At 44.9% G+C, this 19,198-nt stretch overlaps 1 protein-coding gene across 1 annotated transcript in view; it reads right to left on the bottom strand.

Moving 5' to 3' along the window:
• Positions 1–19,198, bottom strand: part of LOC126474735 (uncharacterized) — a 575,439-nt gene that overhangs the window by 195,700 nt on the left and 360,541 nt on the right. The window contains exon 16 of the mRNA XM_050102214.1: positions 9,510–9,672. Coding sequence (XP_049958171.1) covers positions 9,510–9,672 — 163 coding nt within the window. The remainder of the gene's footprint in view (positions 1–9,509; positions 9,673–19,198) is intronic.

The raw sequence follows: 19,198 nt of genomic DNA, 5'->3' as shown, positions 1-19,198 counted from the left end.
TGGCATGGCAAGCCGTTCCACAGGACTACATCCAGCATCTCTACGATCGTCTCCATGGGAGAATAGCAGCCTGCATTGCTGCGAAAGGTGGATATACACTGTACTAGTGCCGACATTGTGCATGCTCTGTTGCCTGTGTCTATGTGCCTGTGGTTCTGTCAGTGTGATCATGTGATGTATCTGACCCCAGGAATGTGTCAATAAAGTTTCCCCTTCTTGGGACAATGAATTCACGGTGTTCTTATTTCAATTTCCAGGAGTGTAATTAGAAACGAATGTCGTTAAAAAGTCTAAAACGTTGAAAGGAGGTAAAGACATTCTTGCTTAATATAGCAGGCTCTCTCCTCTAATGCCTGTGACGATCATCCGCATATTCACACAATCATACAACCTTTAAAATTCTGTTAATTTGGTGAAATATTCTAAACTTTCCTTATAATTTATGTAAGTTAGGAGAGTAAACCTAAAATAGCAACAAAGACATGCGGCCAGCTGATCGAATACAGTAAACATGGGTCGGCCAGCCTCTATGATAACATATTAAACACTACTCCCTAACATACTCTGAGAAAAAAAAAAATTCAACACAGAGTGATGCAATTATCTGAATGGGACAGAGTTCGGTAGATGTGATGTATGCGTGCAGACAAATAAATGATAACAGTTTATCGAAAATCGGATGATTCGTTGCAGAGAAAGAACTCCACAAATTGAGCACGTCTGTAACACGTTGATCCACCTCTGAGCCTATTGCAAGCTGTTGTATTGCTCCACAGCTATTGAGGGAGTTGTTGGATGTTCTCCTGAGCGATATCGTGACTAATTCTGTCGAAATGGGGCGTTAGGTCTTGCCCATAACGTTCCATACAGTCTCAATTGGGGAGAAATCAGGCGACATTGGTGCCCAAGATGGGTTTGGATAGTACGAAGAGAAGCAGTAGAAATTCACCGTGTGTGAGCAGCTACAATCTGAAATGTAAATCCAGAAAGACTTGACTCTAGGGGCAAAGAAACGTGCCGCGGATAACAATTACAGGGGTTCTGCTATGAAGAGAAATGGCACGCCTGAGCATCATCCCTGGCTGTCGGGGCCATATGAATGGTGATAGTCAGGCTGGTATCCCGTCTCTGTCTATGGTGTCTTCAGACACATCTTCGGCCTGGAATCTCACTGACTGGAGTAGAATTCTCTTTCTTGACGAATTCCACAACTAATTGAACCCGATGATTAGCAAAGACGTTTTAGTAAGATAATGCCCGCCCTCACACAGCGAGGTTTCTACTACTTGTCTTCGAGATTGTCAAACCTTACCTTGGCCAGCAAATTCGCGGGCTCTCTCTCCATTTGAGAACGTTTGGATCATTATAGTCAGGGCCCTCCAACCACCTCGGGATTATGACGTTTCTAACAAACAAGTTAGATAGAAATTGGCACGATATTCCTCACTAGGACATCCAACAACTTTATCAAAAAAAAAAAAAAAAAAAAAAAAAAAAAAAAAAAAAAAAAAAAAAAAGGTTCAAATGGCTCTGAGCACTATGGAACTTAACATCTGAGGTCATCAGTCCCCCAGAACTTAGAACTACTTAAACCTAACTAACCTAAGGACATCACACACATCCATGCCCGAGACAGGATTCGAACCTGCGACCGTAGCGGTCGCGCGGTTCCAGACTGAAGCGCCTAGAACCGCTCGGCCACTCCGGGCGGCAACAACTTTATCGATTAATGGGAAGCCGAATAACTGCTTGCGTAAGGGCCAGGGGTGGACCAACATGTTATTGATCAATTTGTGAAGCTCTTTCTCTTGAATAACTTATCCCATTTTTCTGAAATTTTAATCATACGTTTGTCTGTTCTTGTACATGTACATCACATCCATCGATTTACGTCCCATTCGGAAAACTCCTTCGTAGTGCGTCGCGTTCTTGGCTTCGAGTCGGACGTTTAACTAAACATTAAAAGTCGAACCTCATTAATCTGATTGTGAGGTAAAATAGACACCAAATATGGAAGTAAATTAATCCCTGCCCTCTTGTCTGAAGATAAAACACAGTAAACTACAATGTGGTGCACTGTGATCAGTACATCAAGAGCACGACATACTGGAACGTTCTCTCGCTGGAGCAAGAAGCCATGGGTCATAAGGTTGTGTTCTGAATGAAGATCAGAGAGAAGGACCTCATCTCATCTGTGTAGTCGGAAGAAGGTACGCCGTGGCCACATTGCTGACCATACTAGCCACAACCTATTGTCTGTCAATCAGAGGTACTGTCCTTTTTAGCCGGCCGGAGTGGCCGAGCGGTTAAAGGCGCTACAGTCTGGAACCGCACGACCGCTACGGTCGCAGGTTCGAATCCTGCCTCGGGCATGGATGTGTGTGATGTCCTTAGGTTAGTTAGGTTTAAGTAGTTCTAAGTTCTAGGGGACTTATGACCACAGCAGTTGAGTCCCATAGTGCTCAGAGCCATTTGAACCATTTTTGTACTGTCCTTTTTACTTCCAAGGCATTATAAAAATCCAGAAATCGCGTTGGTAAAATGTAGTAGACCTATCGTGGGGAAATTTCATCTCATCTTTTCGAAGGGGAACAAAGCTGCGACAAGCCATGCAGAGTTAGCGGGCAGTTTACGGTAACAGTACAGCATCGTTTGACACAGTGGTTAGGTGAAGTAGACGCTTCAATTTTGGTCAAACAAGTCTGAAACACGAATAACGAAGTGGCAAGCTATCTCTCTCTGAAGAACTGGGAATCATATGGGAAGTGGAGGTCCTGGTACTCAACCATAAGCGTATCACAATCGAGGGGACAGTGGATCGGTTTTCAGCGTGCTAGCAGAACATGCTCATAAAGGGCAGGCAGTCGCAGGAACATACTAGGAACATACTACCAGAATCTTCTAACAAGGTTACAGTACTCATGACGAAGCGTCGCAGGAAGCTATCCATGGTGATATTAAAGTTCCGGGCAGATTAAAACTGTGTGCCGGACTGAGGCCTGAACTGGGAACCTTCACCTTGTGCGGGCAGTAGCTGTAGCAACTGAGATACCCAAGCAAGACGCATGATCCATCCTCAAAGTAATACTTCGATCAGCACCTCATCTCCTGTCCTCCAAACTCCACGAAAGTTCACCTGCGAAACTTGTTGGACTAGCAAAGCACTTGCCCGCGAAAGGAATAGGTCCCGAGGTCGAGCCTCGGTGCGGCATGCGGTTTTTATCTACCAGGAAGTTTCAGATCAGTGCAAATTCCACTGCAGAGTGGTGGTATTGCTGCCCCACGACGTCCAACCTCATTGCGTTTCTTTGGATTGTCTCATCCCTCGTATTCTCCTGGCATGGCGCGGAGTAACGTCTTCCTGTTTCCTCGATTGAAGAAACCATTGCGTTGCAGGCATTTTCAGTGTGGCGACTATGTGTTTCCGAGATGGAGTGTTTGCTGAACGGCCGAAATGCAGTCTTATAAAAACAAGGCCTCTACCGGGGCATTCGTCGTTGGAGAAAATGTGTCGCATTGAAGAGTGAGTAAGCAGAGTACGGCAAACACCATCACCAAATGTCATGATAACAATTAGACTTTTTTCGTAGTGCTGATTAAATCTTTAACCGCCCCTCGTAACATACTGACAGGGTTCAAATGGTTCAAATGACTCTATGGGACTTAACTTCTGTGGTCATCAGTCCCCTAGAACTTAGAACTACTTAAGCCTAACTAACCTAAGAACATCACACACATCCATACCCGAGGCAGGATTCGAACCTGCGACCGTAGCAGTCTACTCACAGGGAAGTTTCATAATTAAACAGGTCGTCGTTAAGGGTCCTCACTTGTTACAGGAATGAAGGGCTGAAGTCAGGAGGCTTTGAAGGTATCGAAGCCAATTACTGATGCTAAGCTCGAACGGTCACTATTTGCACGTAACTTTTGTTCCGACACTCACCATATTACCCGACCATACTCTCGCAGTCTTTTTTCTCTTCACAGCGGGCACTGCAGCACTTTCTTCTTCCACACTTATTCTTTTTCAGTCACTTACGTCACTATTTCCTTGATGGGGCCACTTTAATGGGCGTACGTTCATAGATACATGTATAGCATACCAGACCCATATGATGCGGTCCTGAAACAATCAGTTTTCGGCAGTATCGGTTTTTTCCCACGCTAGTTTAACCTGACTGTTAAAACCGCTTGGAACAACCGGTTTCTGGAATAACCGATTTTTGGTTTTCTATTCCTATTATTTCCTGTAGTAAATATAGAAATCGGACAAAGTTTGAAAAATTTTGACTTACTCATTTTCAAGATACATCGAATCCAAATATTTAATTAAATAGTCTGTACACAGTTCGCTGTTTTTCTCCAAAAGTGATACGTGTTCGAATACTACAAAAAATCACCAGTACTCTCTTGCTGATTCCAGTTGCTTAAAATATTGCTCAGAGCTCATTTTGTAATCAGGAGTCATACCAACAATCTGTATATTCAGCAAACACTAAAGGAAACAAAAGAAAAATTCGGAGTAGCAAAATCCATGGAGAAGAAATAAAGACTTTGAGGTCCACCGATGACATTATAATTCTGTCAGAGACAGAAAAGGAATTGGAAGATCAGTCGAACGGAATGGACAGTGTCTTGATAGGAGGGTATAAGATGAACATTAACAAAAGCAAAACGAGGATAATGGAATGCAGTCGAATTAAATCGGGTGATGCTGAGGGAATTAGGTTAGGAAATGAGACGCTTAAATTAGTAAATGAGTTTTGCATTTGGGGAGCAAAATAACCGATGATGGTCGAAGTAGAGAGGATATAAAATGTAGACTGGCAATGGAAAGGAAAGCGTTTCTGAAGAAGAGAAATTTGTTAACGTCGAGTATAGATTTAAGTGTCAGGAAGTCGTTTCTGAAAGTATTTGTATGTAGTGTAGCCATGTATGGAAGTGAAACGTGGAGGATAAACAGTTAGGACAAGAAGAGAATAGAAGCTTTCGAAATGTAGTGCTAGAGAAGAATCCTGTAGAAGGGTAGACCACGTAACTAAAGAGGAGGTATTGAACAGAATTGGAGAGAAGACAAGTTTGTGGCACAACTTGACTAGAAGAAGGGATCGGTTGGTAGGACATATTCTGAGGCATCAAGGGATCACCAATTTAGTATTGGAGGGCAGCGTGGAGGGTAAAAATTGTAGAGGGAGACCAAGAGATGAATACACTAAACAGTTTCAGAAGGATGTAGGTTGCAGAAGGTACTGGGAGATGAAGAAGCTTGCAAAGGATAGAGTAGCATGGAGAGCTGCATCAAACCAGTCTCTGGACTGAAGACCACAACAACAACAACCGCAACTTGGGCATTACACAGAGTGAGTGCTAAAGGGTGAAAATTGAGATTTAAGAATATTTTTCTTGTTAATTTGTTTGTTTTCAAGCACTACAAGCAGATAACGGTATATCATGTAGACAAAGGCAACATATCAGCTACTTTCTGTTTGTACTGTATATTATGACTGAATTGTTGTTAGGTTTTAAATTTGTTACTGTTACCATAATTTCCTTCCCCTTTTATTATTTCATAGAATACATCAGATGTCCAGCGACAACAGCGAGAAAATAGACCAGGTGTGGACAAGTCTTGGAACACTGCACGTACACACGTACGTTAAACCAAAGCACACTGCAACAGGGATATTATTGTCTCAGCAATGCTGTATCAGTTCTTAAGCCACATGTTCGTTGCTCGTTTCTCTCGGCATTGTTACTTAAATAACACTGATTTCTTTCCCCATTTTCTATAACAACACGCAGTTTCAAACTATTGCAAATTATACAAATAAAAATTACTTCTTATTCAAAAGGGGTTTATTTAAAAACGAAAAAAAGTTAGTAGTGCAGCTATCGCTGAAATGTAGGACGGTCACTCCAAAAGAAATGCATATTATTTTTGTAAAAATACAGTTTCCATCCTGCATATGTGACAGTTTTACAGTGTGTAGATACATCCTTCCCGCTTGTTTTCAAACTTAGTTCAACCTGTTCCCGTAGTGGCGCCGTCTCAGCATTTCTTCAAGATGGCTGCTACACTTGACGTTCGTCAGAAGCAACGTGCTGTCATAGAATTCCTGTGCTGTGAAAACGAGGCAGTGGGAAACATCCACAAGAGGTTGAAAAAGGTGTATGGAGACGTTGCTGTCGATCGCAGAACAGTTAGTCGGTGGGCAAGCAGGTTACGTGATAAAAGCGGCTACGGCAATATTGAGGATTGTCCTCGCAGCGGCAGACCTCGTACTGCACACACTTCAGATAATGTGCAGAGAGTTAAGGAATTGGTGACTGCTGACAACTGCATCACAGTGAACGAATTGTCACGCTACGTTGGGATAGGGGAAGGAAGTGTTTGCAGAATACTGAAAGTGTTGCGTTAAAAAGGGGTTGTGACACGTGGGTTCCCAGGATGTTGACAGTAGCTCACAAAGAAACAAGAAAAACAGTATGCAGCGAACTTTTGGAACAGTACGATAATGGTGGAGATGAATTTCTTGGAAGAACTGTGACAGGCGATGAAACACGGCTCCATCAGTTTTCACCATAGACGAAGAGGCAATCAGTGGAGTGGCATCATACAAATTCACCCAAGAAAAAAAAAAAAAAAAATTCAAAGCCACACCTTCTGCTGGAAAAGTTATTGCTGCGGTGTTTTTCGATTCCGAAAGGGCCGCGCGGGATTAGCCGAGCGGTTTGAGGCGCTGCAGTCATGGACTGTGCGGCTGGTCCCGGCGAAAGTTCGAGTCCTCCCTCGGGCATGGGTGGGTGTGTTTGTCCTTAGGATAACTTAGGTTAAGTAGTGTGTAAGCTTAGGGAATGATGACCTTAGCAGTTAAGTCCCATAAGATTTCACACACATTTGAACATTTTTGATTCCGAAGGACTCTTGCTTGTGGACATCATGCCAAGTGGAACCACCATAAATTCTGATGCTTATGTGCCGACACTGAAGAAACTTCAAGCTCGACCGAGTCGTATCCGACCACATCGGTAAAAGCAGGATGTTTTGCTGTTGCACGACAATGCACGGCCACATGTCAGTCAAAAAACCATGGGAGCGATCACAAAACTCGGATGGACAACACTGAAACACCCACCTTACAGTCCTGGCCTGGCTCCATGTGACTATCATCTCTTTGGGAAACTGAAAGACTGTCTTCGTGGAACAAGGTTCGAAGATGATGACTCCCTTGTGCACGCTGCCAAACAGAGGAAACGTTAGCGACAGTCCCCGTTCATTTGCACAAGCCCCGCCCATTTACCCCCCTCCACACCTACCCTCGCCACACCAACCAAGAGCACATCAATATCATCTTTGGTAGTCCTCGTCGCTGTCATGTTTTTGTTCGTCGTTTTTTGTTTTACCGCGGTTGTTCATACTAGTGTTGTGCTGTTAGTACTTCTTAGCAGTTTGTGTAATACTGTCAAAATGACACATAGATATGCACTCTCAATAAAGTTATCATACACAAGGACCCTAATCTTGACTGTTGTGGCCAACTGCTGTTAAACCTGATATCTAACAGACATTAAAGTACGATAACTTGTGTTGGAATGACACTGACGAAATTATGTACATATGTTTAACAATAGGCTGCTCTAAAACTCTCAAACACTTAAGAAGAACTCAAAGTAATCTCGTGTCTGCTATAAGCAAGCAGTCATAAGAGTTCACAAGTAAAAATTCACCCATTACACAGGCAAATATTTACGAAGAATGTCACTGTATAAATATTTGACTCCTTGCATTACGCATTTCTACATTATCCCACTCTTATATTCTTTAGTCTTAATGAGGTAATCAGAAACAAACCAAGACATCGACTTTGCCTTGTTTATGCACAACATTGACTTTAGACAATCGAGATAATGGACAGCATCCTTGGCGATACTACCATTAATATTTCCCAACAGAATTTCTTACACTACGCGAGGTGACGGAAATTTGCGATCACTGCAGTTAACAAATATCAGATGTTTTGATACAGTGCAGATGAAAGCTCATGAAATAAAAAAGACAGTGTGGATACCATTTTTATTTTTCATTCTTATTGATGATTTTTCAACTAGCATATTCAATGAACATATTTCTAATTGTTTTCACAATGGTACCGGAAAAACTGTATTTCATACCAACTACTGATTTTCTCCCTTGTTATGACTGGCATATCTGTGATACGAACAACTTTGATGTTGGAACATGCGGCAGACCATGGGCGGAGCTTAGGATATGGATTGGTGTGGGGGAGTGATTGGGCGGGACTTGTGCATGCACGTCCGGGGCTGTCGCTAACGTTACGTACCAAACAGTGACCCCAACAGGTTGGTCCAGAATATTACTGTGTGGGTATACAGGCGCTGGTTCCAATATGGCGTAAAGCAGTTGAGAGGAATGGAAATTATGTAGAGAAATTGAAATATTGTTCCTAAGGGATGTATTTTTTTTTTTGGTTTGATGCGGCCCGCCACGAATTCCTTTCCTGTGCTAACCTTTTCATCTCAGAGTAGCACTTGCAACCTACGTCCTCAATTATTTCCTTGACGTATTCCAATCTCTGTCTTCCTCTACAATTTTTGCCCTCTACAGCTCCCTCTAGTACCATGGAAGTCATTCCCTCATGTCTTAGCAGATGTCCTATCATCCTGTCCCTTCTCCTTATCAGTGTTTCCCACATATTCCTTTCCTCTCCGATTCTGCGTAGAACCTCCTCACTCCTTACCTTATCAGTCCACCTAATTTTCAACATTCGTCTATAGCACCACATCTCAAATGCTTCGATTCTCTTCTGTTCCGGTTTTCCCACAGTCCATGTTTCACTACCATACAATGCTGTACTCCAGACGTACATCCTCAGAAATTTCTTCCTCAAATTAAGGCCGGTATTTGATATTAGTAGACTCCTCTTGGCCAGAAATGCCTTTTTTGCCAAAGCGAGTCTGCTTTTGATGTCCTCCTTGCTCCGTCTGTCATTGGTTATTTTACTGCCTAGGTAGCAGAATTCCTTAACTTCATTGACTTCGTGACCATCAATCCTGATGTTAAGTTTCTCGCTACTACTTCTCATTACCTTCGTCTTTCTCCGATTTACTCTCAAACCATACTGTGTACTCATTAGACTGTTTATTCCGTTCAGCAGATCATTTAATTCTTCTTCACTTTCACTCAGGATAGCAATATCATCAGCGAATCGTATCATTGATATCCTTTCACCTTGAATTTTAATTCCTATCTACACACTGTCAAACTTTCAAACATGTAGAATAAAAGATGGATTTAAAAAAAAATAGTGTGCATTTCTTTTGGAGTGACCCTCGTATTTCGGGTTATTAGTAAAAAATTTAAAAAATACCTGTTGTGAGCGAGACCAAACAGATACTGCAAGATATCGGTTACTGAGAACTAACATACAGGTAGGTTTTCCCTACCCCTGAGGTGCAGTAGGAGATGAGGCAGCAGGCAGAGTACTGACCGGGCTGCACGCGGACGGTCGCGTTGAGGGTGACGCCCCTGCCCGCCCCTTGCTGGCGGACGGTGAGCGTGTTGAGGTAGGAGGCGATGGCCAGCGGCGGCACGTTCTGCGCCTCGCACAGCAGCCACGCCGTGCCGTTGCTGTCTGCGTAGCTGTCCCGCACCTGCGACACCCAAACACTCTCACACCTAGCCGACAATCTATACAGTAGAGAGCAGAACGCCTCAGTCACCATAAGTAACTTACCATATAAATACGAGGGGCGTTCAGTGAGTAATGCAACACATCCTTTTCTCGGCCAGTCTCGGTTGAAAATATGCGGAATTAATTGTCGGACATCGTGGAATATAGAATGAAATTTTCACTCTACAGCGGAGTGTGCACTGATATGAAACTTCCTGGCAGATTAAAACTGTGTGCCGAACCGAGACTCGAACTCGGGACCTTTGCCTTTCGCGGGCAAGCGCCCTACCGACTGACCTACCCAAGCACGACTCACGCCCCGTCCTCACAGCTTTAATTCCGCCAGTACCACGTCTCCTACCTTCCAAACTTCACAGAAGCTTCGCAGGAGAGCTTCTGTGGTGGTAATGGTTCTGAGCACTATGGGACTTAACATCTGTGGTCATCAGTTCCCTAGAACTTAGAACTACTTAAACGTAACTAACCTAAGGACATCACACACATCCATGCCCGAAGCAGGATTCGAACCTGCGACCGCAGCAGTCGCGCGGTTCCTGACTGAGCGCCTAGAGCTGCTAGACCACCGCGGCCGGCAGAGCTTTTGTGGTTTGGAAGGTAGGAGACGAGGTACTGGCGGAATTAAAGGTGCGAGGACGGGGCGTGAGTCGTGCTTGGGTAGATCAGTCGGTAGAGCGCTTGCCCGCGAAAGGCAAAGGTCCCGAGTTCGAGCCTCGGTCCGGCACACAGTTTTAATCTGCCAGGAAGTTTCATCGTGGAATATGTCTGCTTGAGACCCTATAGTTTCACGAATTTCCGATGGTTGGCCGCGCTATGCGTAGCCTTCAAAATGGAGTCTGTAATGGAGGTGCGTTCCAAGCAGAGAGCTGTCACTCAATTACTTTCGGAGGAAAACCAGAGCATCGGAGGTATGTCTACGGAGGCGGGTGCCAGGTTGAGATTCATTGGGAGAGTCCTTAGAAAATGTAGTCCATCAACAAAGGAGGTGGCTTACAAAACACTAGTTCGACCTATACTTGAGTACTGCTCATCAGTGTGGGATCCGTACCAGGTCGGGTTGACAGAGGAGATAGAGAGGATCAAAAGAAGAGCGGCGCCCTTCGTCACAGGGTTATTTGGTAAGCGTGATAGCGTTACGGAGATGTTTAGCAGACTCAGCAAGAGAGGGGCTCTGCATCGCGATGTAGCTTGCGCAGGTTTCGAGAGGGTGCCTTTCTGGATGAGGTATCGAATATATTGCTTCCCCCTACTTATACCTCCCGAGGAGATCACGAATGTAAAATTAGAGAGATTCGAGCGCGCACGGAGGCTTTCCGGCAGTCGTTCTTCCCGCGAACCATATGCGACTGGAACAGGAAAGGGAGGTAATGACAGTGGCACGTAAAGTGCCCTCCACCACTCACCGTTGGGTGGCTTGCGGAGAATAAATGTAGATGAATATAGATGTAGACCTGCCAGTGATCAAAAGCACGGTTAATTTTTGGGCGAGGCATCCGTCATCATCGAAACGAGGTCGCCCAAACCTGGAACGTGCTGTGAGGTAACGGGCGAGTTGTGGCGCCCTGAAAATATTCTAAGTTCGGAGTAGGCGTGGCCGCGCTGGGGCCTCTCGGCGGGCCGCGTGGTGCCGAACGTTAGCCGGAGTCCAGGCCGACCACGTGGCTGGGAATTCCTTGGTGACGCTGTGCTGATGAAAAAGACTTGTATACCGAGAGTGCCAAAGATGGCGGACTTTGTGAAACCATCATGGCAGACATTTCACAATTCGTATAGAAATTAATAGTTGCCAGATGATACCTCAAAAAGAAACATGTACATTACCATTATCTGCATGACGATTCTAATGGTCTAACCACATTTTCAATATCTTTATTAGTTAAAAGTTTAGTATCTGTCGATAAATTATACAAGTAACACCCAGAATCGAATTTCCAACATCTAAACGATTCATCCGATTTTCTCGACCGACGTGTCTTTAGAAAGCTATTAGTGTAAACCTAAATTGGTATAAATTACAGGCATCTAACCTGAATAGTACATGAGTTATTGCAGATCAAAGTGGCTTATTACTATTGATCGCATCAGGACATAAGTGCTCCACAGTTACACGAAAAAACGGCAGCAGCATGGGCCGCGCGGGATTAGCCGAGCGGCCTTAAGCGCTGCAGTCATGGACTGTGCGGCTGGTCCCGACGGAGGTTCGAGTCCTCCCTCGGGCATGGGTGTGTGTGTTTGTCCTTAGGATAATTTAGGTTAAGTAGTGTGTAAGCTTAGCGACTGATGACCTTAGCCGTTAAGTCCCATAAGATTTCACACACATTTGAACAGATTTGGTAGCAGCATGCTTATAGATATAATTATTCGTCTATGTCTTTGTTTATATACCATTCATGAAGAAATTGGTCAAACATTTACTGTGTTTTAGAAAGCACAGAGACATTACGCTACTGCCTTACTTCTGTTCCTTTAGACTCCGTCTTCAGGCCACAAGTGGCCCATCGGGACCATCCGACCGCCGTGTCATCGTCAGAAGAGGATGCGGATAGGAGGGGCGTATGGTCAGCTATCCTCAGTTGGCATCACGAGGCTGAGTGCACCCCGAAAAATGGGAACAGCGCATGGCGGACCGGATGGTCACCCATCCATGTGCCGGCCACGCCCGACAGCGCTTAACTTCGGTGATCTGACGGGAACCGGTGTATCCACTGCGGCAAGGGCGTTGCCTCTATTCCTTTGATATATGTTTACTTAATTTGTTTGTGTATTTAATAATGTATGTTAGAGCGAGTTTATGGTCCAGCCGTAGCAATATTTATTTAATTTCCAGTTATTTAAATGTAAATCCAGTATCTGGAACGTGTTTCATTATGTTTGTGAGTGTACGTTGGCTTGGAGAAAGGGTGGGAGCGCTCTAGCCAGTCATAGCGATCGTTCCAAAAAGGACACACGGGAGGACGTATGGAGGTGGGGGAGGAGCACCGTTCGGGAGAGGACAGTGCAGTGCGACGGCCAGTCGTACAGGACACGGAGATCCTGGAAAGTACGCCGCGACTGACGCACAGTCGCAGGAGAGACTTGGAGAGTGTGGAGCGGTTTGCGTGTGGTCGCGGGAGACAGAAATCCTTCGGAGTGCCAACTTGTGCACTTGTTCCCGTGGCTTCTACAGTGAAGACGTAGTATGCGTTTATAAGTGAATATCTTGCGAGCTATGTTGTTGTTCATAACTAATTACGTGAAGTAGTAATCTATTGTTTCCCTGTTATTCAACTCGTATTTAATTGCTGGACCATCGACACCAGTAAGTGTTTGACCAGTAATAAAGGGCATTCTTGAAGGTACTTCTGCTATTGTACCCACCATTTAGAGTCATTAAAATAGTACCTGCAGAATTTATTTAATTGCAATCTTTTATTTATAAATTTCTATACAACTTTCAAAATTCGCAATTGCCGAGTGATAGGAACCTTCGACCATCCATTCATGTGTCTATTCACATTGTTTAGAGTCAGCAGTATTTGGCTTTTAATGTTGCAATTACGTATCCCAGCCCCTAGACAACGAAACCAGCCAAAACTTTTAATATTTCAGAGGGTACTTGGCTGAGGGGCATCACCACACCATCACATCATCTATTATTTGAAAGCCCGCAGTGCTGACACTTTCAATGGAGGTGATCGATGGATCACAATCAAATACCACGCTACACAACTGGACGGCTCTGTTGGTAGTGTTGATACACTAGTCTACCACTTAGGGTACTCAAGAGCGTGTGTCCACTGGGTTGTTCGCAGCCTAAAAGAAGACCATAAAGAGCAACAAAGGACCATCTGTGCGGGACCGCTTGTGCATTACGAGGCTGACGGTGGTTTGTCTAACATAGTCAAAGGCAATGAAACATGGCTTTATCACCTTGAACGGAAAACAAAACAGCAATCCATGAAGTGGCCGTACCCTCAGCCAGTAAAGTCATGGCTATGGTCTTCTAGGACTATGAGGGGGTTCAAGTGGTTCAAATTGCCCTGAGCACTATGGGACTTAACATCTGAGGTCATCAGTCCCCTAGACTTAGAACTACTTAAACCTAACCAACCTAAGGACATCACACACATCCATGCCCGAAGCAGGATTCGAACCTGCGACCGTAGCAGCAGCGCGGCTCCGGACTGGAGCGTCTAGGACCGCTCGGCCACAACAGCCGGCTCTAAGGGGGTCATTCGGTTCTATGTCCTCCCTCCATCAATTACGAAGTTTATTGTGCTACTTTCAGGAAATTGTAGAAACGAGTTCAGCGTGTTTATCGCCACAAAAATTCAAACGAATTTCTCCTTCTCCAAGAGAACACAAAGCCACGAACAGGTCTGCAAACCCCAGAGGAGCTCACAAAACTTCATTGGGCTGTCCTTCGTCATCCACCCTACAGCCCGGATCTCGCACCTCCATCTGTTTGGCTCAATGAAGGATGCTCTCCGCGGGAAGCATTACGTGGATAATGGGGAAGTTATTGATGCAGCAAAAAGTTGACTCCGACGTCGACCAGTAGATGATATCCTGTGTGCATACAGGCCCTCCGACTAAGTTGGCGTTAGGCCGTGGCATTGAACGGAGATCATGTTGAAAAATAGGGTTGGTTGATTTGCGGGAAGGGACCAAACAGCGAGGTCATCGGTCCCATCGGATTAGGGAAGGATAGGGAAGGAAGTCGGCCGTGCCATTTCAGAGGAACCATCCCAGAATTTGCCTGAAACTATTTAGCGAAATCACGGAAAACCTGAATCAGTATGGCCGGACGCGGGTTTGAACCGTCGTTCTCCCGCATGCGAGTCCAGTGTGCGAAACACTGCGCCACCCCGACCGGTAAAAAATAGGGCTCTGTAGCCAAAACAGTGGGAAATAATATGATGTATTGGAATCCTGGATGAAACCGACCTGCTTTCAGAAAAAAATGTGTTGCGTTACTTACTGAATGCCCTCTCAAATATACTGATGAGCCAAAACATTTCGCCCAGCCGGCCGGTGTGGCCGAGCGGTTCTAGCCGCTTCAGTCTGGAATCGCGCTACCACTACGGTCGCAGGTTCGAATTCTGCCTCGGGCATGGATGTGTGTGATGTCCTTACGTTAGTTAGGTTTAAGTAGTTCTAAGTTCTAGGGGACTGATGACCTCAGATGTTAAGTCCCTTAGTGCTCAGAGTCATTTTTGAACCATTTCGCCCACCTGCTTAGTAGCTTGTTGGTCCAACGGAATACAGCAGCGACTCTGAGTGGCATGAATTTGACAGCCTTTGCAAGGTTTTTGGAGATATGTGGCACAAGACATCTATGTAGGGTCACGCAATTTCCATAAATTACGGATCGGCGGTTTCTGGACGTGGAGCTGGTGCCCAATGGGGTCCCAGATGTGTCCTGTCAGTTTCAGATCAGGTGAATTTTATGGCCAAGAGATCAAGTTCATAGTTATCCTCCTCAGACCACTTAAGCAAGTTTCTGGATTTGTGACACCCACAATTATCCTGCTGGAAGATTCTATTACAGTCAGGGAATACATGAAGCAAAAAGAGATGCACGTCGTCCGAAATAATGTTCGTATAGTCCACATCTGTCATGATACAGTCAATAACATCAGCTACCGTGGAAGACCATGTCAGTGAGCCCCATGACACAATATTGCCTTTTCCGATTGCGTCCGTCGCCATGCGGATTTTTCTAGTAGTGTTTCACCAGGGTGATGACGTACCGAGACATGACCGCCAGTCTAATGTAACAAGAAACGCAATTTGTCCAACTAGACGATACTTTCCCACTGGTACACAGTCACATTTCCATAATCCTATGCTCATAGTAATCATAAGTAACGATGTCGTTCGCTCAACATGGGAACACATACGGATCAGTTGCTGTGGAGTGCCATGTTCAACAATGTGAGCTAGACAATGTGCTCTGAAACAGTTGTGTCTGCACCAGTCTCGTACTCTGTCGTCAGATCTGCCTCCGTTCTCAGCGTTGTTTGATGAGACGTGGACGTCTAACACCTTTTTAACTGATCAAGGTTTCGCAGCTCTTCAAAAACTCTCGATAGATGCCGACACAGTAGCATGCAATCAGCCAGCCAGTTTCAAACCGGGATGCTCGCTCTCAGGTGCAGGCCCGTAACAATCTGCCCTTTTTCACAGTTGCTTATGTCAGTTGATTTTCTCTATTTGCGTTTGCGAAGAATCATTCGCCATTCGTCTGTATTACACTCATGGTTTTTCAGCTACTCCTACGTATGGATTTTACGCAACCCGCAACACCTTCAAAAATCACGTGCAAGATTTTCACATTCCTCTGCTCGCTATGCACAAACTATTACTCTTAGACAAAAAAATGAACTGGACCTTTTTGTACCACATTTAAAATAGTTAAATTTTAAACTGGTGTACGTTTTCTTTGGCGGCCACAGTTTTCAACTTATTTCAGAAAAACTTGTTTAGCCGCGCGGGGTAGCCACACGGTCCAGGGCGCCTTGGCACGGTTTGCGCGGCTCCACCCGTCGGAGGTTCGAGTCCTTCGTCGGGCGTGGGTGTGTGAGTTGTCCTTGGGTGTAAGTTAGTTTAAGTCTGAGTAAGTAGTGTGTAAGCTTAGGGACCGATGACCTCAGCAGTTTGGTCCTATAGGCACTCTAAACAGGTGATAGTCAGAGGGAGCAATGTCTGGAGAATACGGCGGGTGGGGTAGGACTTCCCATTTTAACATTTTCAAGTACATTTTGACCTCTTTTGCAACGTGGGGTCGAGAGTTGTTGTGGTGCAAAATCACTTTATCGTGCCTCTCGCTGTATTGCGGCCGTTTGCCTTTTAATGCTCTGCTCAAACGCATTAATTGTGTTCGATAACGAGCAACTGTGATTGTTTCACTTGGTTTTAACACCTCATAGTACACGATGCCGAGCTGATCCCACTAAATGTAGAGCATGATCTTGGAGCCGTGAATATTCGGTTTGGCCTTCAGCGTGGATGCATGGCCGGGATATTCCCATGATTTTTTGCGTTTGGGGTTATCGGAATGAACCCATTTTTCGTCCACGGTCACAGTGCGATGCAGAAATCCCTTCCGTTTTTGCCTCTGAAGAATCTGTTCTCAACACACAAATGCCGTTCAACGTCTCTTGGTTTTAGCTCACGGGACCCAAGTTCCTTCTTTCTGAATCATGCCCATCGCCTTGAGACGTTTTGAAATGTCTTGCTTTTCACTCCCACTAATCGTGCCAATTCTTCTTATGTTTGATGGGGGCCTTCACTCAGCAATGTCTCCAACCCTGCATCTTCGAAAACATTCTCTCTTCCACCACTACGCCGGTCTACGACGTTAAAATCACCGTTCTTGAAGCGTTAAACCACTCACGACACGTTCATTCACTAATAGCGTCCTTACCATACGTGCATGAGAGCATTCGATGAGATTCAGCCGCTGTTTTGTTAATATTGAAACAAAACAGTAATACTTCCCCCAAATGACGAGAATTAGGCTCGTAAACTGGCATTTTCAATCAAGAACAACTTTATGATGCAGACACAAATCGACTAATGTTTGAATGAGGTTATGTTGACCGACGTCCAAGCTAATTGCCTGACGTCTGCGATCTGATTCTTTCGACCGCTACTTACCGTTGTCGCCACCTATTGGCAAACGGCGGAAGCAAAGTTGTACACACTTTATTTTTGAAGTACAGTCGAGTTATAAATTTCAGGCTGTTTATGAAGGACAGTAATAATTATTAGAACTGCTACCGTATATGTCATGAGTAACTTAGTATCTGTGCAAAACGAAATGCCCGGAGACTTACTAATAAGTTAAATTCTGCTAGTAATTGGTGTTTTAATAGTCTCTAGGGAAGTATCTGGGAAACAGTATAGTTATTAAATGAACTTATAGAAATATACTTATGATAAACAATTAAAACTTAGTGTCTGTTATAGTTTCCGTGTAGCAGGCAATATGTATACCAGCTAAGAAATAAGTAAATAAACAAATGTCACAACAGTGTGAAGCGTTCACAAGTATACCGTAGTATCTTCTTCGTTTCTCTTAATAAGCTGCTGTACGTGGACGGCAAGTAACTGCCCTTTCTTCCCTGATGATTCATTTATACTCTTTGACGGCAGTGTCCAAATTTGGGCTATTAAGGAATGCACCACAAAGAAAAAACTCAAAACGAACTCCTCTGCCAGTGAGAAACTACCGCAAATCCGCGGATTTTGGGGGGTGGGGGTTTAGGGAGTGAGTTTAGCACCATGAAATTTGCAGGACAAGTTGCCGTGCTTTAGTTATCCAGTAAAAACGGGATCTGAGGTTCGATGTCTCCAGGCTGTCAATTGAATCCTGCGAACATGGCAGGTCGGTACCAAGTTGCGTCTGGCTCCACTTATTGCACCATTCCTGTCCCTGAGGCTATTGCACACGTGGCTCATCTAAGCAGCGTACGTGGTCTTCAGACACGGCCGCTTCTGCTATAGTGGGCACGAAGACACCTTGGGCTTAGGCGAGTTTTAATGAGATACATCCGTCTTGGTGCAGCCATCCTCACCTTGGATGTACTCCTGAGTCCCTGGACCATTGAACGAACTCTCAACGCCTGAGTGAAAGAACGGCTACGGGATTGACGTTCCTCCATGAGCGACGGACAGTGGGAGTGGCCCACAGGCCATGATTACAGTGACCATACCACATCTTAAATCAGACAGATCACGCAGCATTTTGAGGCGTAGATACACACTTTTTACATGGTAAATACCAGTAATATTAGTAATTTAATGCAAGTATAATAAGGTACGATTTCATATCGTATATACACTATCTGTTCAAAAATATCCAGACTCCTACTAGCGGACATAAATTACGCTGTGTCTAGTCTTCACCTGCATGACGGCTTGAGCTCTACTGGGGACACTTCCAGTGAGGTGTATTAATGTCTGTGTAGGAGATGGTAGTGATGTTGAATGCTGACATCTTGACTGAAATCGACGTTCTATCACAGGCCAAAGGTGTACCACTGGGTTCATATCAGAACTATGGGCAGGCCAGTCCATTTCAGGAATGTTATTCTCCTCAAGCACCTGCGACACAAGTGCTGTTTTATGACAGGATGCATTGTCATGCTGATAAAGTAACCATCTCTGTATTGTTCCTGTACTGTACACAGTACAGATACTGTACAATGCGTTCACACCGTTCTGCCAGTAGCAGTGGTCTAGCGGTTCTAGGCGCGCAGTAAGGAACCGCGCTACTGCTACGGTCGCAGGTGTGGTGTCACCGCCAGACACCACACTTGCTAGGTGGTAGCTTAAATAGGCCGCGGTCCATTTAGTACATGTCGGACCCGCGTGTCGCCACTGTGTGATCGCAGACCGAGCGCCACCACAAGGCAGGTCTCGAGATACGATATAGCACTCGCCCCAGTTGTACGACGACATTGCTAGCGACAATACGGAAGAAGCCTTCCTCTCATTTGCCG

This window comes from Schistocerca serialis, chromosome 4 (genome assembly GCF_023864345.2).
Source record: "Schistocerca serialis cubense isolate TAMUIC-IGC-003099 chromosome 4, iqSchSeri2.2, whole genome shotgun sequence".
NCBI classification, from domain to species: domain Eukaryota; kingdom Metazoa; phylum Arthropoda; class Insecta; order Orthoptera; family Acrididae; genus Schistocerca; species Schistocerca serialis.
The sequence above is the reverse complement of the archived record's forward strand: the minus strand, read 5'-3'. Positions and strand labels throughout refer to the sequence as shown.